At 38.5% G+C, this 23,333-nt stretch overlaps 2 protein-coding genes and 1 long non-coding RNA gene across 4 annotated transcripts in view; all 3 read right to left on the reverse strand.

Moving 5' to 3' along the window:
- Nucleotides 1-7,173: 7,173 nt before the first annotated feature.
- Nucleotides 7,174-14,215, reverse strand: kat8 (K(lysine) acetyltransferase 8). 2 transcript variants are annotated; one of them, XM_039824471.1, is made up of 11 exons: nt 13,768-14,213; nt 13,144-13,218; nt 12,773-12,951; nt 12,619-12,672; nt 12,222-12,386; nt 11,696-11,785; nt 11,416-11,556; nt 10,887-10,980; nt 9,790-9,940; nt 9,516-9,670; nt 7,174-7,399 (listed from the first exon to the last, which is right to left on the reverse strand). In XM_039824471.1, exons 1-11 carry the CDS (start codon nt 14,090-14,092, stop codon nt 7,335-7,337), a joined length of 1,494 nt encoding a protein of 497 aa, XP_039680405.1. In that variant the 5' UTR covers nt 14,093-14,213; the 3' UTR covers nt 7,174-7,334. The 2 variants fall into 2 exon arrangements, with proteins under 2 accessions (XP_039680405.1, XP_039680406.1); XM_039824472.1 differs by lacking the exon at nt 7,174-7,399 and having other exon boundaries at nt 9,529-9,696; nt 13,768-14,215.
- Nucleotides 14,216-15,245: 1,030 nt separating this feature from the next.
- Nucleotides 15,246-23,333, reverse strand: part of rnf25 (ring finger protein 25) — a 30,421-nt gene continuing 22,333 nt past the window's right edge. Inside the window, exons 4-10 of the mRNA XM_039824473.1 lie at nt 17,836-17,903; nt 17,646-17,715; nt 17,447-17,518; nt 16,761-16,907; nt 16,594-16,683; nt 16,347-16,484; nt 15,246-16,166 (exon numbers count right to left, since the gene is read on the reverse strand). Of these exons, the coding sequence (XP_039680407.1) occupies nt 15,489-16,166; nt 16,347-16,484; nt 16,594-16,683; nt 16,761-16,907; nt 17,447-17,518; nt 17,646-17,715; nt 17,836-17,903 (1,263 nt within the window). The 3' untranslated portion in view covers nt 15,246-15,488. The remainder of the gene's footprint in view (nt 16,167-16,346; nt 16,485-16,593; nt 16,684-16,760; nt 16,908-17,446; nt 17,519-17,645; nt 17,716-17,835; nt 17,904-23,333) is intronic.
- LOC120574236 lies at nt 20,243-21,608 on the reverse strand. Its single transcript, XR_005641846.1, has 3 exons — nt 21,348-21,608; nt 20,989-21,060; nt 20,243-20,274 (listed from the first exon to the last, which is right to left on the reverse strand). It is a non-coding gene; the product is annotated as an uncharacterized LOC120574236 (long non-coding RNA).

Raw genomic sequence — 23,333 nt, forward strand, 5'->3', positions numbered from 1 at the left:
TTATCATAAAGTTTAATTATTTTTTATTATTACAGCTTTGGCCGTCCACAGCTTTTATGATTTAATTTATAAAAAATGTCATTTTTTTCAATATTTTTACATGTCAGCAGTCATTTTGGCATAATGTCAGTCTCAAAAAACAGTAAAAAAAAAAACATTGTAAAAAAAAAAAAAGAAAGAAAAATGTTTTTTTTCCTGTTTCTGCTCATGTTGATTTGAATATTAAGAGCCACTTATGTCCAGTATATATTTTCCATATGACAAATCGAATGAAATAAGTATTTTGTAAAACTCTCACTCAGATGATGTATATTTAAGTTAATGACATGGAAATATGTCAGCTCTTTGGATGCAGTGATGATGGTGCCACAGAAGTCGTGACCGTTTTTTTTTACAGATTTTGATGGTAAGATGTTGATAAAGTTTTCAGATTCTGGAGGAAAATCCCACATGTGAGGTTTGTTTTTCTGATTTTATTTTTGCCTCACACACTTAAAATGCTGTTTCTTTTATACCCAACCTATTTTTTGTGCCATTTCTGTCTTATTGCGTGTTTGTTTTGTTATTTTCTTGCTCTTCTTTATCGCTTTCTCTCTCTCTGGGAGTAGTGCTGTGCCTTAGCTATACTCCTGTTTTAGGAAACTCTCTCTGAAAGCATCAAAAACTGTCTCAAATGTTAAAAAAAAATATATATATATATATATATATATATATATATATATATATATATATATATAGTTGTGAATGCCTTATAAATGACCATAGCGGTTTTGAAGTACAATCTCCCTTTATTTTGTGCCTGTGCAGTTTATTTCACACTCTTGTATGGACAGGTAATGCAGAGGGGTTCAGGGGCCCCCAATAAAATACATATTTTATAAATGTTGAGTTGCTGAGGAAACTGTGAAATGCCTACTTTAACTTCTTTAAACTTTGACTTTGCTCCTTTTCTTGTACTTTACTTCCCTACAATAATTTGACAGCTGGATGTACTTGTTACTTTGCAGATTCCACATATAAAGCATATACAATATTCAGCTCAAAACAGTTTAAAGCATAATGTGGTGCAATTAAAAGAAAATAAACACTTTACAAAGTAGTTCAAATGAGTTCCACCTCAGCCGGCTACAGCAGTAGATGATTTCTTACACTTTAAGGAATCAGTAATAATAATAATAATAATAATAATAATAATAATAATAATAATAATATAACATTCTGCCTAACAAGTACTTATACTTTATACTTTTTATGTATATCTTTTTTTTACTTTGGTAAGAATTTGGAGAATCCAGGACTTTTATTTGTATTTGTACATCATTGCATTGCTACTTTTGAATGCTTTTTCCACAATTTGCAACCTGCAAGCAGCTAGAGAGGTATGAAAACCTATTTTAGACCAGTTCAGATCATTATAATAATAATAATAAATTAAAGCTGCAAGCAGCGATGACGGGCCCTCGCTTCTTGCCCCGGGGGGTACTGGCAAATGCAACATCACATGTAGACCACACATTCTAAGTTTCATGTAAATCGGAATAACTTTTGACAAGATACAACCGTTCATGTTTCAAAACCCACCTACAGGAAGTTGTTCCTCCATAACTTGCGCATCGTGTTAGCTATCAAAATTCTTTTAGTCACGAGGGTCCACCGAGTCTATATCCAAGTTTTCGTGCAGATTGGACTCACGGCCCAGGAGGAGTTAGACCAAGTATGTTTCCCATATATCGCAATGTGAATAATTAATAAAAAATTCTCACAGCGCCATCTAATGGCCGATTCACTATAACTTTGGCATGGATGCTCATGCCCCTATGCGGAACATCTGTGTCATGTTTGGTGTCAATCGGAATAAATCTTGGTAAGATACGCAACTTCCTGTTTCGACAGCCCCATACAGGAAGTTGGTGCTCTGTAACTTGCGCCTTGTGTTAGCTATCAAAACTCTTTTGATAACTTTTTGTCACGTGGGTCCACCGAGTCTATGTGTACATTTTTGTGCAGATGGGACTCACGCTCTAGGAGGAGTTAAAAAAAGTAGGTTTATTATCACGATATTTGGCACACAGCCTCAGTAGCACATGAGGAACAACTGCACTAAGTTTTGTGTCCATTGGAATAGCCGTTGACAAGATACAAACGTTTGTTTCCACACCCACCTACAGGAAGTTGGTCCTCCTTAACTTGTGCACTGTGTTAGCTATCAATATTCTTTTGCTAAGGTTTTTTCATGAAGGTCCTCCGTGTCTACTTGCAAGTTTTCGTGCCGATCAGACTCACGTCCCAGGAGTAGTTAGACAAAGTAGGCTACCCATATATCAATATTTTGCTGATTAATAAAAAAAAATGTAAACAGCGCCATCTAATGGCCGATTGCCACCAACTTTGGCACAGATGCTAAACCGGCCATGAGGAACGACCTTGTCAAGTTTCGGGGCAATGCAAATAATTGTTGCCACGATAAGGCAACTTCCTGTTTAGACAGGAAGTTGTTATAACTTGCGCATTTTTTCAACTATCAAAATTCTCTGGATAACTTTTCGTCATGAGGGTCAACAGATACTACCTGCAAAGATTCAAGAAGATTGAAATCACTGCCTAGGACAAGTTCAAAAGAATGTAAAACACCTGAAAAATGCATAATTAAAAATGTCCGCCTTCCGTTTGGGCGGAGCTAATGAAGGTAAATGGGAAATATGTCCGCAATTATTAGAGCAATATGTGTATTAGATCTGGTGATGATCGGAGCAACTATGTCCATGTTAAGGCCTTCTATGCCTTAGGGGGCGCTATGGAGCCAGCTTAGAGGTATGGCCCAAATCGCTGTACAGTCATGCAAAGCTCCCAGGTGTTTATCTGTGCGCCAATTTGTGAGTTTTCGTATATATTGAGGCTGTCAAAAATGTGCCCAAGTGCTAAATCCAATTAGGGGGCGCTATAGAGCAACCTTACCACTCCCAAGCCTAAATGTGTATTCAGATGAAAGATTTTAATATTCTGCAAATGGCTGCAAAGTTTGAGAGTTTTCGTGCATCCTAAAGTCCTCAAACATGTGTTCATAAAATGAAGATTTTTTCACGAAAACCAATATTTCAGAAATTTTAGAATTTTGTAATTTTTTCTAAAAATAGCACGATGGAGTTCAAGATGAGACCTATGTTCCCTCAAAAGTTGGTATATTAACTTATTACTTTTGTCGTAATTAATGCGCACGTTAGGGGGCGCTATGGAGCCCCCTGGCAACGCCCGAGCCCAATTACTACAATACTTTGCAATTTTCACCAGTTGAGACATGTGTGCAAATTCTTGTGAGTTTTCGTGCATACTAACCCCCTCAAAAATGCAACAAAGGACTCGGAAAAATAATAATAATCTGACGAAAAACAATAGGTTCCTTCGCACTTTCAGTGCAAGGCACCATTGGGGCCTTGCACTTTCGTGCTCGGGCCCTAATAATAATATGGCTGGGATGTTTAGAAAACCAAATGGTTTTGAAGGGGACGTTTCAAAGTCTCCCTTTTAGTTGCTGCGATCATTGAGCCAGACAATCGCAATTCAAGCAAAGGAGGGCAGAGACTGGGTGGAGCTGAGGAGAGACCTTCTCTTACTTTATATAAGTAGAGAGCACTTCAACACGGTCACAGTTTTCTTGGAGCAGCATGAAGAGTCTATTAGAAGAATTCCCATCTACATTCGGTCCTTCTGGTTAGCAATATTTCTGGTGAAATTACATAATTTTCCCATTGTCATCAAAAACTGAAAAGACCAAACCAAAACCAACAGTGACTATCTACTAAACAAGTATTGTGTCTGTATCAAAGCCTGATATATCGTCTTCCTGTGTTCCATTGATCTCCATTGTTGTTAAAACCATCATTAAGGGCGCCCGGATAGCCCAGTTGGCAGAGCGGGCGCCCATATATAGAGTTTTACTCCTCAACGCAGCGGCCCTGGGTTCAACTCCGACCTGCAGCCCTTGGCTGCAAGTCATTCCCCCCTCCTTTCATGTCTTCAGTTGTCCTATCAAAATAAAAGGCTAAAAATGCCCCAAAAAATATTTAAAAATATTAAATAAAAAACATCAATAAGCCACACTGTTGCACTGGGTGACATGTTCCCTCATTACCGTGAACACACACTGTAGTTTATCTATATACACCGTCCTGCTGCCAAAAATACTAGAGTGTGAATTCATAAGCTGCAGGAAAAAGTCCCAGACAGATGTACTATTTCCATGTTGTTTCTAAGATTTACATCTTCAGTATAGTCGGAAAGTATTGAAAGACGCACTGTTAAACACACTATTGGGCTTGGTCTTTTTGGGGATTTGATGACAATAACAAAAATATAGAATATCAGCAGCCTTTAAGTATTTCTCTACTCATGTCTTCCCTGCTACTAAAAATATGTTAATTTAACACCCACCTTTTTTGGGGAATTTTCTGCTATTTGGCTTGTAACGGAATAACTGTAAGCCCAAAATGCATGTATGCAAGGAGTCATTTAAAAGTTAAATTCCTTATCCTAATCCTTCCTTATTGAACACTTTATATGTGCACAGCCAGCGGTGATGGAATCATCAATACAGCTGATCGATGACACGCAGCCAGAGGGACAGAGCTAATTATTAATATCTGTGTGGCAGCAGAGTTCACTGTGACTCTGACCAAGACTTGCATTTGTGCTAAACTTGACAAAACACGTCCTGTAGTGAACAATGGAACTGATGTTCATGTTCTTTGACACTTTTGGGTAACAAGAGTCTTACAATAGAACTGTAGTGTACATTTGTAGTGTTAGTCATCAGAATAATAAACAAAGATCTTGTAAGGTAGCAAGGATTTTAGCACTATACACCAACATGCATCTCTAGAATCTTTTATTTGTATGTCAGAATTTCATTTGAATTGTTGCATGATTATTTTATCTTTTCACTTTTTCCTTTTGTTAACAATGTATTAATTACTTATTTAGTTTACTTATTAATAATGATGAATATGGCTGTATGAATAATAAACATTTAGGGAGGGGTAGAGAGTTTTGATACCCAAAGAATTATTATATATTATAGAATTATTAATTAAGAACTAATATTTAGGTCACTGTAGGCCATTCCCACAAAGAAATACATCAATAGATCTAGATCTAATAACTTAATCGGCCTAATATTATATATTTCATAATCCTAACTCAAGATATATTATGCGATGATTATCATATGCAGTATTAAAGAGATAAGTTGTACTAGGTCATAATTAGGCGACACTAAATAAAATCTAGTAACCATTTATCTCAGTATTAAATTGGCCTCCATAAATGTTTGGATTAGTTTAACTTAGTTAACCCATTTATATAAAAACAATTCATTGTTGATTATTATTACGGTGTGAACATGAGGGTTATGGTTTGAAAACTTATATTACTGTTGATTTACCTACAAAGGTTTATACATCTCGGACCACAATGCTGAGTAAACAAACATGAGGAGGAGGGAAAGGCGTTTCTGATTCACCTGTTTAGTTCTCCAGTCTCCTTCCAGCTGCTCTGCCCTCTGTTTTCCTATATGGACACAAACATGAGGAGATTCACTGTTATTAAAGCAACAAAAAGGCCTCTATAGCACATCACATACACGGTTAGTGCAAATATGGTTTGATATGGTCATCTTTAATATTGTTCAAATGTAAGATTTCCTGCTTCCGTACATCTTCGCTTTTACTAGTTTAATAGATTGATGTCAAAATGTTCAAAAAACTAAATGAATACATGGAAAACTCAAAGTCTAGTATCTTTACCTGCATTGCAAACAGCAGGTATTCAGCTAAATTTACCCTCTATTATGGGAATAAAGTACACCGTCAGTTTAAACAAAAATCATACTATACATATAATACATCTTAGTATTAAACTGATGCATGTTATTCTTAGATGGGGCCTTCTAAAGATACATTTGCTGCTCTCAAAATATAACTGATCAGCGGTCAGACTCGGAGCGCTGCTGCCCCCTTGTGTTTATGATTCAAGTTACATCAGACCATAGACTGACAGTTGATAGCACTATACTCTGTTAAAAGTAGTTAACTTCCGGGCAGCTGTATTTTGTTTGGGACCTAAAAAAATAAATAAAATAACAATACTGTTCTTCCTAATACCATTATTACTTTTATTTATCTGCCGTTTTATTATTTTTTTTATGAACGTATTCATTTTTTTTTATCCATTGCAGACCAAGACCAAGTTGTGGACTTCGATCATTAAGTTCTTTAAATTTTAGAGACAGACCCACAAGAAGCATCACTCATTTCAACACTTCCCGAAAATGTACCAACAAGCTGTCCAAAGCTACAGCTAATAAATATAAACTAATGCTACCGATTCTGTGTAAAAAAAAAAAAAAAAACTAACCTGTAGTTGAACTTCACATAAATCCAACAATGCAGGCGCAGTATCCCGGATTATATGTTGTTCACCAGCTCAATTATTTTGTTCTCTGAAATGCCAGCTGAAAATAAATATCCTCTTTTCACTCTTCACTTGTGTAGCACACCTTCATCACAGCAGACATTTTGAATTACTGCAGAAGGGCCAGGTGTAGGCAATCTCATCAATATGGCCCCGTTCAGTTTAGGTTTACCCGCCAACCAACCAGCATGCCGTGTCAGAGCGTTGGGACTGAAACAACTGAACATATCGCAGCCTTTAGTAGTTGCACCTGAGTCCAAAATGTCTGCTGGGACAGATATGTAGTTCTTTGGTTGTTAAACTCTACAGATATCAACAAGTAGCCTTCAGCAATTTAATTACGTGTTAAAAGAATAAAATGATTACGTTTCAATGTAGGTATCTCTTAGTACTGAATAATGAAATAACAGACATTAACTTTTCTTAGTGGTAACAATATATATAGAAGTATCTATCCATCTATGTCTGTGTATGTACTTTGAGAGCAACAAAAAGCCAGAGCCAATCTCTCCCTGTAGGTGTTCACACTTATTTGGCGAAGGCCAATTCTGATTCTATCTATATTTCAGAGAGCTGATGGCAAGCTATTTACTTAAAAATTCAAGATTTAAATTGTTCTGTAGCCTAAAAAAAATAAATGAAAAAGAAGATTTGTTGCACTTTTAGAACCAGTTATTACTCAGGAAAGAAGGAATCGGGAGACTGGGATTTTTTGTATAGATATTTTAAGAAAATACGGACAAATGCTACTAATGACTATATACATTGAGAACAGCAGCTTTTTGCCAGTTGGGAACAGGGGAAACTTTACAGATGATATAAAAACAGGTGGACTTGACTGACAGATGTGGCATCACTGGCTCCGCCTCTCACTTCTTGGACAACTTGGCTTGTTTATTTTTGGGGGGCGCCCACTTCAAACACATAGTGTCCACTGTGAAAGAGACAACACACGGCGCAAGTTAGGAAAAAGAGAAAAAAAAATACAGAAACATATCACACTTCCATCGTCATATCAGACCAAGGCAAGGCATTATTTGTATAACACATTTCATAAGCCACCGAAAAACTTTTCACGTCAGCCTCAGAGTCATTGTAGTCGAGATATTGTGACATTGTGTGGATTAGGGCTGTAGCGATACACTAATCTCACGATACGATACACGATATTCAGCTCACGATACGATATATATATCACGATATTCAGCCAACGATACAATTCGATTCGATATAATTCGATACACTTACATCATTTTCTGAAAGATTTAAAGGGGACAGAGTGATTTTGGTGACATCTTGTGAGTGTTCCATTTACTTGGATTTAATTAATTGAACTGAAAACATCAATTACACAATATATGTCTCTGACTGGACAGAGAGTCTACAGCAGGGATCATCAACTACATTTTTTTCAGAATTCTTCTAAGCACTCTTGCGGCCGGACTTTCAAATAAAGAAAATAAAATTAATTTATACCTAATACGCCTATTCTTGTTCGAAATTTTCACTTTCTTACTGAATTAATGCTACATTATTATTTTTTATTTTTTTTACATGTATTAGTGTGAGCAAACTCCTAAAAAACATGGTAACTCCATAATGATAACTGGCTCTTTATCTAGAAAAAGATCTCAGACTAGGAGGCAGTTCACTGAGGAGTGATGGTTAAAGTCTGTGATTATGGAAAAAATTATTGTAGTATGCAGCATCCTGATTGGTGGAAAATGCTTGCAGAAAGAAAGGCTGTTGTCAGGTAAACATGTCACTGTCAAAGACGCTGAAGCGAAAAGTTGACGTGGAAAAGCCAAAAGCCCAGCTTTAATGATGAATGGACTGATAAGCAGGCTATGCACTCGTCATGTATGCCTCATTTGCAATGAAACGATGTTGTTGCAAAATAATACAACCAGCATCATCATCACTCGAACATAACGATCGCGTCATTCACGTGCATATTAAGTAGCTCCAGATTGTCCACTCTAGCGGAGAGTTTGGTTTGTTCAGCCAACAGTGAGGTTTACACGAATTTGTCAAAATTTCCAGATTCCCGGCAACCTAAGATAAACAGTTAGACTAAACCACACCTTTTGTTTTGTGTTGCTTGTTTGTACAATTCGCTATTTGCAGAGTAGAGCTGTGTTTGCGTAAAACAGCGCGGTGGACTGAGCAGATTGAAATATCGCTTTCTACATGTTTATGCTGGTCTACACAGGTGAGTGCATTGATAAGTAGTGACTTTTTACTCACGAAGGTTTAATTGTAGCCTATTTACAGAAAAGAGACTAGCGTGAGTTCATCTGCCCCAGCGGCCGTTGGCAACTCTGTATCGTTCCCAGTCAGGTGCTGCGTGTTTTAAACTTTAACACACACATCTCGGCTCAGCAGTGTGTGTGGAGCTCGGGCATCGCTGTACAGAATCCCGGCATGTGAATAGAGATGTAAATACAGGGGCTGGGTTTTTGCTCTAAATGCTTGAAATGATAGATAACAGAATGCATTTTTTCCTCTTTACATTTTGTGAATTCATGATTATTCTGCGGGCCAGACTAAAAGCTTTGGCAGCGGCCGCCAGTTGACGTTGGCTGCTCTACAGCGACACTAGCGGCTGGCTGACCAAATCACTCTCCCTGCAACGTGAACGGGGGTAAACACGGGGGATTTGAATGGGACTTGTGTATCGATACTCGCGGCTTAAAAATCGATACTTTCTTGGGGGAAAAAATATTGATTTATATCGCAGAATCGATAAAATTGCTCAGCCTTAGTGTGGATGCAGCATTTTGCTATAAGAAAGAGCATCGAGAGCCAACAATAGTGCAAAAGCCTCAGCGATTATGTTATTTTTACTGTGGTGTCTGTCCATCCAAAAAAAAAGAAAGACATTATCTCATACTTTGATAATTGTAACACTATGATCATTCAACCTTTTTCTGATTCTAACTCCTAAATCAGTTTACATTTGGGTTTTGATTTTTAAGTTACAATAAGGTTAGAAATAAGGGAACAAAAGAATGCAAAAAAAAATAAATAAATAAAATGTCTGGACTAACCTGTAATTGGTGGTTTCTTGTACTGGGCGCTCTTCAGGTGCTCCTCAACCAGTTTGGGTGTCACACAGATAACGTGCTGACCTTTCCAGTACTTCACCATATTGAGTGACTGCAGCGTGCTAATGATGTCACTCTGCGTGATGCTGGTCATCTGGCTGAGGAGAAAGAGAGGGAGGAGGGTCTGAAATATGAGCATCAAAATCAGAGCTATAAACATAAGAAGATTGCTGATGGCTATCTTGTCATTATGTTGTGCTTATTTTTGTGTCTCTACCTGAGGTCTTTGATTGACAGCGTTCCTCTAAAGTCCCTCAGGATCTCCAGCAGGACCCAGGACCAGTAACTTCTGTAGCTCAGCTTCCCCAGATCAGACAGAGGCTTCTCTGGAGAGCCGACTGCACTCTCCAGCTTAGACAGCTCATAACCTACAAACACAAACACAGCAGAGTAGCGGTTGTTAAAATGTTAATTTATTTGTGTGTTTCTGTATCTACACATTATATCATTGTTTTTCAATTTATATCAATGTTAATTAATTTGTGTGTTTCTGCATCTACATATATCATTGTTTTCCTCAAATTACTGTACAGAAATGTGAGTGGATGTTCTTGGATTTAATATGGAGTCTGTCTGGACTCCTTTTAGACAGCGGATTGGCTCTATGAAATGGGTAATTGCAAAGTTTGATCTGCAACTGAAGTTTCAAGTGGAAAGCCAAAATGAAATCAACCTGAGACCTTGGTGAGTGCATATATGTATGCATATTTTATGTGTAAACATGTATCAATGCATATATTGTTTATTTCATTTTTTTTCTTCTAATTTAAATACTTATGTGTGTATAGCGCTAGGGGCTTTGACTTTTTTTAAATAGAGAAACCCAGTGTTGTAAAATTACAAATAAATAAAAATTGATATTCCTGCTGTCGGTTGATTATGAAGATAACAGGAATCAGAACGTCACTAACCTAAATCGATATATCGAATTGATCCTCAATGATCCAAGATTATCAAGACAAAGTGATAAATAAGAATTCAATACATTACATCTGTTAATTTGTCTTAGTTAGGAAAGTAATGTTTAGTTAGGAAAGTCTGGTGCCTTTAGTCTCTTCCACATGGTGAAAGGAAGGTATAAGGTATCGGGTATCGACAGATACGCAAAGCCAAGACATCGGTATCGGGGCTGAAAAAGTCGGATTGGTGCATCCCAAATACGAACAGACTTAAGAAATAGAAAAACCTAACAATACTGAATCATTAGTGAAAAGTAATAATTAGCTGTAGTGCTGATACACACACACACACACACACACACACACACACACACACACACACAAATTACAGCTACTGTCATGATCTCTCACTTACTAAAAGCTATGAGGAACTTTCCGTAGCCTCTGCGTTGGTATGGCGGCAGTGTAAGAATACATGCCACGTTATTGCCATCTGGAGACTCTTTCTCCTGAAAAACAAAAGGCAAAAGTTAAGATGTTAATGATTCCAGTTTGAGGTTCTCTACACCTACTGTGGGATTCTGCTGAATTCAAAACATTGAGATTCCAAGATTTAGAGATAATTCTACAGCCTCAACAAACTTGCAATCATGCAAAGGGAATGAAGGTGCCTGTGGAGTTTTTGACCATTACTACACTAGGTGATTGAATGAACAAATACATGGGTGTAAAAAATGCCGGTTTAAATGTATTTATTTACTTTACAAAATGTTTTATGAGGAAGGTAATGCATGTAGCATGTTACTCAGGCCTCAAAAATACATGTTGAACACAACTGTCTGTGTTTACCTTTAAAGAGAAATCTAACATCAGTGAGTCCAAATTTAAGTTAGGAAAGTATATTTCAATCGACTTGACTGAAAAACACTAGAAACAGGTCTTACTTTGGAGAAGTAGCCGACAATGTGGGCTCCCTGTTTGTTGACTTCAGTGAGAATGTAGAAGATAAAGGGCTCCACGTCAAAATAAAGCGTCTTGTGGTCGAGAAATAGTTTTGCTAGTAGACAAAGATTTTGACAGTAGATCTGCAAACAAAGACAAACAACGAGTCACAACGATGAACAAGAAACACAGATTGGGACACAGATACCAGAAGCCATCCATATTATTTAGCATTAAACCGCTTACTCCTTCAGGTGTGGAATACTTTCCAGTTGTGCTCACCTTGTGGTCCCGCCCATCCACTTCATACACTGATATGTTGCTCCTTCTGTAGATTTCTTTGCCTGGAGGCTGCTTCCACTGACAGTGGGACTGAGGGGACAAAAATCAAAAAGATCTAATTCTATTTTCTTTTCTTTTCTTTACATTTAACGATTTTATATGCTTTGTAATTCCAGCAATACTATGCTTCTAATTTATTAAAATAAAAAATAAATAAAAAGGTCTCACTTCTTGCATTCAGGTTGCACAGGATGTATGAACATAAATTACAGATTATTGTTCACTTTGGTAATAAACTTTATATGATTTGGGTTTCACATGTGGAAAAGATGTGAGGCACAGAGAAAGGCCACAGTTAACTTCCAAAATAAATGTGAGTATAAATTCAAGACATTCTGCGGGACATTAACGAGGACTCGGTTACTTTTAAAAGACATTTCATTTCACAAGTCATGTCTCCATTATTAGACTCAAACAAAGATAGTAACATGCCTACATCCTAAACTGAAGGGAAAGCTGCACTGACCAGATGATGCCTGAAGGTCTTCTCGTACTTCATGTATTTAAGGCAGTACTCGCAGATCCACAGCTTGGGCTGCTTGCCGTAGTCCTCTGGAAACGGCGAGAAGTACCAGGCATCAATCTCAAAGTTTCCTATCTGGATCTTATCCACATATTTCACTTTCGTGATCTGAGGGACAGACAAGCGAGGTGGTACAATGAGGTAAATGATCTTCATCACACAAAGATAGAAAAACATTTTAAGAAGTTAAAAACACAAGCCAGTTTAACCAAATAAGGTAAAAAGCACAGCAGGAGTGAACTGAGTGTAAAGACCAGCAGAATAAGGTAGTTATGTTAGCTCTATACTTTTGTAATTTTTATTAAGAGAAACTAATAGACACACAGACACTCCACCTTACCGCCTCATGCTCCTTCTCCAGGGCAGCTGTTGTTGGGTCCATCTCTGCATATGTCTGTAAAGGAAAACTCCATTAGATAAATGTCAACCATTTAAAACACAAGAGTGTCCCCACAAACAGTGTGAAATATCTACCTAACAGCCAATGTCTCTACCTTCTGTACATGGTTGATCTCATCATGTTTGCGCTTCTGGTTGCGAGTGATCTTCCTTTCAGGCTGTTCACCCAAATCACCGACGCTTCCGATCTCTGTGCTCTTCCTCACTGCATCCTTCACCGTCTTGGTGAGTGCTAGGCGGGCTTTACCCACCCACTCATCTAGGCGTCTATTAACTGCATGTCAAAAAAAGAAGATGAGGAATCATTTTAAACAGTAGGTGAGGGGATAGAGAGCAAATGGACAAGAAATAAATCAATAGCAAGAAAATTGAGGGTGGAGCGATCTAAATCAACTTTGATGATATCGATGTACATGTTTATATGCATTGCAATTATCAGCATATCAAGAACTAGTGGTGTACTCACATCCTACATAGTGAACATAGAACTCCTCTCTGCCCTCCTGTTCATTCAATCGGGACTGAATAACCTCTGCTGTATCTGAAAAGAGAGCAAGTTCCATTAGTTAATGAGATTTTTGTCCAACAAAGTAATTTCTGTTAGGTAAAAATGCAAGCTTTACATGTTCTGTATAGAACATATCACCAAACTCGATTCAGATATAGCTACGCGACTGGAATACCTCCTTGCTTAATAACAAAGGAGGTAGCATACTTATTGTTATTTTGCCTGATAAAACGTGACTTGGTATGTGTTGAGCCCAACTTTTAGAACTGGTTCGCTTGCTGTTTGCACTGTTATGGTTTTATGATCCATGCTAAATTGTGCAGAAAACCCAGCGGAGCTTTTTGTAATTCAAAAAGCGTTGAATTACGTCTTACAACCACGTTTTCAAGGGCATCAATAAGACCTTGCACTGGATTTTAATGGAGTTTAGTGTAGATTCCTCCCAAAACACAACAGGGGAGACGGCGCAGCTAGCTAGCTAGCTATCTAGCTAGCTAGCTAACGTTAACCTGCTAACGTTAGCTAACTGAAATCGGAGTGGAACAGGCAGTTCAGCGTCGTCAGTACAGAGGCATCACTCACGCCATGTCTTGTCGGCTCTTTGACATAAATACGTCTCTCCAATTTCGACCGAGACCTCCTGTTCCCTTCCGCTGCAGAACACTCCGCCTCTATCCGGGGTGTGATGAATACTAGAGCCCCCGGCTTCTCTCACACGGTCAACGGCCTCCGCCTCGTCCTCTTCCCCGCCACTGCCGTTGGAAGAGCAAGCAGCCGGGATACAGACGTTACTGTCCAATTCACCCCGCTCACTTTCCATATGACTAGAATCCATGTCCACATCCATTCTAGGCTCAGAGTCCTTGCTGTTATTGTAGCTTTTGTGAAACTCAGTCCCGCCAGTCATAACCTCAGTCGTTTTGAAAACAACAACACGCCTCTGCGAAACCTGCGCAGATTTTTAGAGGGGCTGGTCTTCACTAAGCAACTGACTGCCAAGATGGCGTCTGTGGGACGTAGCTAGTTCAGTTGGGTTCCACCCTCTTTGGTTCCACCCAAGGATGTATCTCCGCCTCTCTTCCTGCGCCAGCTTCTACATCTCCCATAAGACCTAGCAACACTTTGTTTTAAGACTTATTAAGCTTAATTATAATAAAGTGATTCACTTTGACAGTCTAGTACTGAAGATTATTTAAATTCCTTTTAGGGGTTAATATATAAACTGACATTATAAAGATTTAAAACTATATTTTACCCCAACATCCTTAAACACCCCCGATGGTCTAGAGCCCCAGAGCAGTTGGTTACAATATGTATAGAAAATCATTCTTTTACTGTTTCAGCCTTCAATACACGAGGAAGATGCTCCTCTTCAGAGTAAGAACCAAATTCTTACTAGGCTGTGGGGTTTGACCATTTTAGCCCCATAGACAAGAGACTAAGGTCTCTTTTGCCCCCATTAGCTAGGAAAATTATTAAGATCCTTTACCAGAGTACTGGTAGCAATACCACAGTGTAAAATAATCTGATAAAATAATAATATATTATTAGATACTATTAGACACTTTATTCAATAAACATAAAGGATTAATAATAGTTAATCTTAAAATATAATCCTTTACAATTCTTCAAATAAAACAGTACTATGATTAATAAAGAATTAACATGCAAGCCACGTTTTTATTTTGCAGCTGGCAAAGGCTGAGCTGATTTAGCTGTTTTATTTAGTGTTGGGTGGTTTGATTTACTGTATAACAATGCATTGTATTTTATAAGTTCATACTTAAAAAAAATGTAATCTACAAAGTCACCAGTAACTATAGCGGTTTGAAAAATGTAGCAGAGTAAGTAAAATATATCTGAAATAGAGATATAAACTGGCCCTATCTACGTACCATAGGACCACTCTGGTCAACAAAACATTTCCTGCTAAATTTCAGTTGCTTGAAATTACAGCATCATTGTAAACAAAGAAATATTTTAAAGCTGCAAGTTGGTGTAACTGAACTGGAATGAACCTTTAAAATAAAATCAGGAAATAAAGACATGCTGTAACACACTGACATCCACAGAACATTTAATTTGTAGTTCTTTAAGTCATATTGCACCACAACAAAAAGCAACAACAATCTGTATCTAATATCAGTGTGCCTAAAAGTGCATACCAGAGACCAGAATAACGGCAATGTACAGGAGGAAAGGATTCTACGCTGAATGTTGTTTCTGGTGCAGGGCTTTAATCTACGCAAACTGATAATGGAGGCACACACACATTTGGTCATTGGCCCTCCTGTTGCCCTTTGTCATAGCACCTCCTCTCTAGCCCTCTCTCTCTCCACCACCTTGTGTTGGAAGCCCCTGCCATGACCCCGGTGGGGACCCCCTCCTCTGCTGTACAGGTTATTGGGCCCTCCCCTGCTTCTTGAAGCTCGCCCGTCCCAGTAATAACGCCCAGGGGCCCCAGGGTCTGGGACAGATCTGTGAGGACCCCTTCTCCTTCCACGGTGACCATGACCACCTGCAGAGTCTGCAGCATCTTTTAGACATTCAGTTTCCAAGGCTGCCTGGCACACTGGCTGGTCACCTGGAGACACCGGGGTCTGTTGTTGCTCTGAGTAGACACCCCTGCCTGTCTTAGACTGACATAACTCTGCATTTACTTGCATCTGTTGGCCATGGTTACCCGGAACTTTGGCATTTATTGGTCCTTCAGTGCAGTCTGAGGACAAAGAAAGCTTATCCAGGTGCTGTGTGATGGGGGCGGCTCTCCAGTGTTGTGGTCTGGATCTGCCTCCTCTCCTCGGCCCCCTCGCCTGGTTCGGACGCCTCTGGCCCTGAGCGCCTCTGCAGTGGGACAGTCCAGGAGCAAACTGCTCTGCTCTGACACCAGTTTCGTAAGAGGAAACATTAGAAGCAGACAGTACCGGCGGTCCAGGTGAGACATCTGCGTCCAGGTTTCCATTTTCAGCAGCAGATGGAGTCTGCAGGAGTTGACATAAAGTGTGGAACATGTCATGGGGACAGAGTTTATACATTTATTTTTGCATTTAAATTTACATATTTTTTTTCCCCCATATATTTTTAAATGAATTTTACTTCTACAGATATCAGCTATGGTTTGCAGTCTAAATGTGGCCATATAATGTCCGATTCACTCTTACCTCGTTGGTATGGATGAAAAAGCGATTGGATTCCACCTCCGGGTCAATGATCCCACCTTTAGACCTCTGTCTTTCCAAAAGCTTCTGGAGTTCACACCACTTCTGTTGAAAATTTGAACCAATCGCTGCTTCGTCCAGCTGAGTGAAAAACACAAAGCCTTTCAATGTTTATTCTTGATCTTGGAAACAGCTTCTAGTGGACCTTACGGTGACATTTTGAAACCGTGCCATTAGAAGATGGAGTTACCTCGGGCAGCTGGGGGGCGGGGGAGGACAGAAGCTGATCCACATCATACGTTAGAGGCTCTCTACACACCGGACACACCACAGTCAGCTCCTATGAGACAAGTCAGTGATTAAATACCGGTAGCTTATAGAGAAAGAAAGAAAGCCTTCTTTGACCAGATATCTGACCTGATAGTCTGTTCTCTCCCTGGTCTTGTCCTCCTCCAACTCCTTCTCCCTCTGGCGGAGCTCCCTCTCAGAGTGGCGGGCGTAGCGGCCAAGGCAGTGGGAGTGGAAGTAGTGGTAGCAGCTCGTCTTGGAGAACGTCTCTCCCTCCTGAAGACATGCAGTACACAAACAAGCATGAATGGGTTTGCAGATGCAGATTGTATCAACATTTCTGGAAACATCTGCATACAACATACGGTTTACTCCTACATTAAATGATTTTTTTTGGCCACTTAGAGGAGCAGAATAAATTTGAGTACAACTCTGACATATCACCTTATACATGCATTATGTTTTTATTGCTGTCTCATGTATACAATTATTATATACAATATTGTCTGACTATTTTCTTGATTAATCAATTCATTTTATGGTCGATAAAATGCCAGAATATGTCGGTCACAGTTTCCTAAAGCTTGAGATATTGTCATTAAATTACCTGTTTTGTTTGACCAACAGTCCAAAAAATCCAAAGATATTAAATTTACCATCACTTAAGACAAGTAAATTGGACAGTCCTTACAAATGACAAGCAGGAATGGGTAATTTTTGCTTTAAAATTACAATAAATAGATTATTTTATGTCACTTTGTTAAAGTGAGACTGATGGGACAGACGATGATGGACACTGATGGGAAACAGCGTACCTTAAAGCCATAGAGGCAAATGACACAGTTTCCATGAGGAATATTGCTTTCAGTCAGGATTTCTTTCGCTTTCTGTAGGAGAAAAAAACAAACATCAACATCATTACCTTAATGTAAAAAAATCAATAGATAAACATCCACAGAAAACATATATTCTCTTAAATGATATATTTAAAAAAAAAACATTATATATAGTGACCTCAATGAGTTGATACAACACTGGTGAACCCAGACACGACTGAGCCTCCAACTGAAGACACTTTTGGACACTAAGAGAACGGGGTTGCACATGATTACAGTATTTTACACTCAATATTCAACATTTCCTGAGCAGGAAGTAGTGATACAGATCAGTGGGTCTAAATCAGTCCACAGCTTCACTTCGCTACCTGCTGATCTTGTCATCAGAAAGCCCCCGTGGGTGATGAATGGAGATGGCTGGAGAAGACGAGGGATACTAAGCAAACAAACAAGAAATAGAGTCAAACTTGACTTCATCAGCAGTGAGCTGAGCTTTAAAGGTTAAGTCTGGTGGTATTCTATGTGTTTTGTCATTGTTAACAAATCCAATGAAAAGACCAAAACCACAGAGACAGAGAGAGACAGAGACAGAGACAGAGACAGAGAGAGAGATATATATATAGATATATATATATATATATATATATATATATATATATATATATATATATATATATATATATATATATATATATATATATATATATATATATATATATATATATATATATATATATATACAGTGCCTTGCGAAAGTATTCGGCCCCCTTGAACTTTTCGACCTTTTGCCACATTTCAGGCTTCAAACATAAAGATATAAAACTGTAATTTTTTGTGAAGAATCAACAACAAGTGGGACACAATCATGAAGTGGAACGAAATTTATTGGATATTTCAAACCTTTTTAACAAATCAAAAAACTGAAAAATTGGGTGTGCAAAATTATTCAGCCCCCTTCAGTTAATACTTTGTAGCGCCACCTTTTGCTGCGAGCTTACAGCTGTAAGTCCGTGGGGTATGTCTCTATCAGTTTTGCACATCGAGAGACTGACATTTTTGCCCATTCCTCCTTGCAAAACAAGCTCGAGCTCAGTGAGGTTGGATGGAGAGCGTTTGTGAACAGCAGTTTTCAGTTCTTTCCACAGATTCTCGATTGGATTCAGGTCTGGACTTTGACTTGGCCATTCTAACACCTGGATATGTTTATTTGTGAACCATTCCATTGTAGATTTTGCTTTATGTTCTGGATCATTGTCTTGTTGGAAGACAAATCTCCGTCCCAGTCTCAGGTCTTTTGCAGACTCCATCAGGTTTTCTTCCAGAATGGTCCTGTATTTGGCTCCATCCATCTTCCCATCAATTTTAACCATCTTCCCTGTCCCTGCTGAAGAAAAGCAGGCCCAAACCATGATGCTGCCACCACCATGTTTGACAGTGGGGATGGTGTGTTCAGGGTGTTGAGCTGTGTTGCTTTCCGCCAAACATAATGTTTTGCATTGTTGCCAAAAAGTTCGATTTTGGTTTCATCTGACCACAGCACCTTCTTCCACATGTTTGGTGTGTCTCCCAGGTGGCTTTTGGCAAACTTTAAACAACACTTTTTATGGATATCTTTAAGAAATGGCTTTCTTCTTGCCACTCTTCCATAAAGGCCAGATTTATGCAGTATAATGACTGATTGTTGTCCTATGGACAGAGTCTCCCACCTCAGCTGTAGATCTCTGCAGTTCATCCAGAGTGATCATGGGCCTCTTGGCTGCATCTCTGATCAGTCTTCTCCTTGTATGAGCTGAAAGTTTAGAGGGATGGCCGGGTCTTCGTAGATTTGCAGTGGTCTGATACTCCTTCCATTTCAATATTATCGCTTGCACAGTGCTCCTTGGGATGTTTAAAGCTTGGGAAATCTTTTGTATCCAAACCGGCTTTAAACTTCTCCACAACAGCATCTCGGACCTGCCTGGTGTGTTCCTTGTTCTTCATGATGCTCTCTGCGCTTTACACGGACCTCTGAGACTATCACAGAGCAGGTGCATTTATACGGAGACTTGATTACACACAGCTGGATTCTATTTATCATCATTAGTCATTTAGGTCAACATTGGATCATTCAGAGATCCTCACTGAACTTCTGAGAGAGTTTGCTGCACTGAAAGAAAAAGGGCTGAATAATTTTACACCCCCAAATTTTTCGTTTTTATTTCTAAAAAAAAGTTTGAAATATCCAATAAATTTCGTTCCACTTCATGATAGTGTCCCACTTGTTGTTGATTCTTCACAAAAAATTACAGTTTTATATCTTTATGTTTGAAGCCTGAAATGTGGCAAAAGGTCGAAAAGTTCAAGGGGGCCGAATACTTTCGCAAGGCACTGTATATATATATATACACACACACATATATATACATACATACATACATACATACATACATACATACACACACATATACATACATACATACACACACACACATATATATATATACATACATACATACATACACACACACACACATATATATATATACATACATACATACATACATACACACATATATATTATATATATATATATATATATATATATATATATATATATATATAATATATATATACAGTGTCATGGCAATATATCAATAAACCACAACACAGTACTATAGATATTGTATATATATTGAATTGGGGGCAGCATAAGATAAGGGAGAGGCGTACCTGCTGATCAAGGTTCAAAGTCAGAGTGAGTTCGAACAAACTGGGAGACAGAGTCCTCCGCGTGGACCGGGTACAGGACCAGGCTCACCTCCCAGCCCCTGGAGGACACAACACACAGTTTTAACAACAGAGACCAGATTCTACAGGAGACTGGTAAAGTCTTAAAACTCACAGCTGAAGTGTCATCAGATATCAAGCAGGCTGTTGCAACAAAACAGCTTCACCATGTGCCCTGCCTCTGCCCACACACTGTGTGCCAAACTCTATTAAAAAATATGTGAACTTATTGTTTGCTAGCTGGTGGAAAAACTACATTACAGAAAATAATATAATTAATAATAATGATCTTATTTAAAAGATGAATTAGTTTTGATCATTATATTTCCCCATGCTCAAAATATGACTTATCTGAATGACACAAATGAATTAATATGGTTCATGGTCATCTTTTAGCATGCTATGCCAGGCAATTTTTAAAGTATGTTTTCACAATAACATTACTCTAATTATTTAATGACTATGTTCTTGTAAGTGTACCTTACTGAACCATCAAAAAGCTCAGGTCATGTTCTGACAGATTTATGAATCTGAGCACTGTCCCTTGTTAAACTGACAAATGATTCAATGAAGGATGGTGTGGTACGACTAACTATGAGAATAGCACAGCAAAGAAAAGTTACAAGTAACGTTACCTCGATTTTATACTTTAGTAGAGTACTTGAGTAAAAGTATTTATTTAAATTCATCCACTGTCCGCATAGCACAAAGCTAATAAAGCAAAGTTATGTAATTTCGGCTCGTTGTCGTCTCACCCGTCTTCTTTCCTGTTGACCAGCAGTTCATCCAGATAGATAGACTGCAGCACTTCGATTTCAGAGAACACACTGTGGAGAAATAATATAATATTTAACTTGTACTGCAGCCTTTCTGCGGTGTCTTATAACATGTTAACGTTCACACAAATTAAGCTAGCGTTAGCGTGTTAGCTCACACACTGTTGCTAGTTAACGTTAGCTACATGAGACCTGCTACATTTCATCAAGTTTTACTCAGAACACGTTAATGGTCATTGGACGGTCATTGGATATATAAGCTGTAGGTCAAATATAATGAGTGCCATGAAATGTATATGAGGTTTCAAAGGGAAAAGTCATGCTGTCAACAAACTCACTCGCACTCCGCTGCCATGATGATGTTTCTGTGAGTGTGGGCTAGCTAACGTCTTATATAGCTATATTTCTATGGCTGGGCTGCAACTGATGCAGCACACAGACCTTTCAAAACAGTTTCCCGGCCGGCATCGGCAATCGTTAGCTCGATTTACAACACTAAGAACATCACGTAACCATACCAAAATCTGAACCTCTGTTTTGTCTGCTACCAGCGTAACATCTCTATTCATGTAGGCAAAGAGTTTATCTATACTGCTGCCTAATTTGATTTTTTTTATTTTGAAATGGATTCACCGGAAGTATTAGCATGCTATTATGTCTGACTTGACGATAATCACGAGTGTTCATCGCCCTCCAGTGGCCACATTGCGTAAATACACCTCTGTTTTTGGAAATTATTTTGATAGGGTGATTTTATTAAATGAAAAATATCTATAATATCTTGTATAATATATGTGTATAAATTGATATGTATGTGATAATAAAAATATAGTCATTACCAAAGCGTGGTCAAAGCAATTAAACTAGATATTTAATGTAAGCATTTATTGTCATTAAAAAAAAAACATAAAATAGAACAAACTATTTAAAAGTAGCACTAAAGAAAAAAATAAAAAGGAAAAATTAAATATAGTTACAATGAATATAGTTACGTTTACATACATACAAGATATATACAATTATGTGTAATATCAAGGTATTATTGTTTAACATTATAGTGTAAATAGAAAAGTTTGGTTATACCGTGGGTTATACTGAGTAAAAAAACATGACAAATTCCAGATGTAAGTTACTGACGATGAGGAGCGCTTACGATCATCAGAGCCGTATATTAGAGATAGCGCCCTTTATATAGGGTTATAAAAGGGCGCTAATTAGAGATAGTTTACACTTCCATCCGGTGTGTAACTACAATTACTGTAAAACCTTTATTTTTTGTTTAAACTGGAAGTATTACTACACTTAATGTGTCCAGCTTGATGCTAGTGAAGTACCATTGTGGTCCTCATTGTGGCCGTTAGAGGGCAGAATAAGTCATGAATATGATATAAATGCACACAAATTGCTATCATGTCTGCATACATGTATGTTTTAAAGTTACAAAAACAACAAATTATTAATAAAATTAAGACAAATATTGATACTACTATTATTATTTGTAATAATGAGTTCTAGGTGTTGATATTAATAAAGATTATACTCACAGTGTGTTAAGGTGGATTTATGGTTGTGCGGGGGCTCTACGCAGAACCTACGTTGTAGCCTACGTAAGTGGCCTTAGGGCCGTTACAGAGTCAACGCATCGGTACGCATACGCGTCCGCAAGGCTACGCATCGCTACGCTTCGGCCGCCATTATGCGTCGATGCATAGCCAAATGTGTCGTCCTAGTTTTTGATACGCGACGCGCCGGTGCGCACAATACTATGCGTTGTCGGTGGGGACGACACTGCATGTATTGTAGTAGTGCCCTATATTTAAATATAGGATACTATATTGTACATTATCCAAAAATATTGAATTAACTTAGCTGAGCAAATTCATCAAACATAGGACTACTGAGTCACATTTTTCGGTATGTATCAACATTGTGTGTGTGTGTGTCTATGCTGTGTGCCCTCCTCAAGAGGCTGAAATAGCGTACAGCAGGAGAGAGAGAGAGAGACCCAAATGTATTTATATATTTTTAAAACCTGCTAAACCATGTTTACGCGACCTTTTATTAATGTATTGGTCAGTGCTACCCAATCGTAGTACACTGTACTGGTGAGGAAACACGACAGCATCTGATAAAAAGAAGTCAGCCATCCAGCTGCTCCCTGACAAGAGCCACTCTCCGGGAGGGTCTGGCTCTGCCAACCGAACACCGTGGAGCACTCTGCTACCCCCTGTTGCGTGGGCGGTGTATTGCATTTCACGCATCGCCCGTGACGCTTGCGTCTACTTGCGCCCACTGTTTAGACTATGAAAGGGAGCGCGTCGCTC

This window comes from Perca fluviatilis, chromosome 15 (assembly GCF_010015445.1).
Source record: "Perca fluviatilis chromosome 15, GENO_Pfluv_1.0, whole genome shotgun sequence".
In the NCBI taxonomy this organism is placed as follows: Eukaryota; Metazoa; Chordata; class Actinopteri; order Perciformes; family Percidae; genus Perca; species Perca fluviatilis.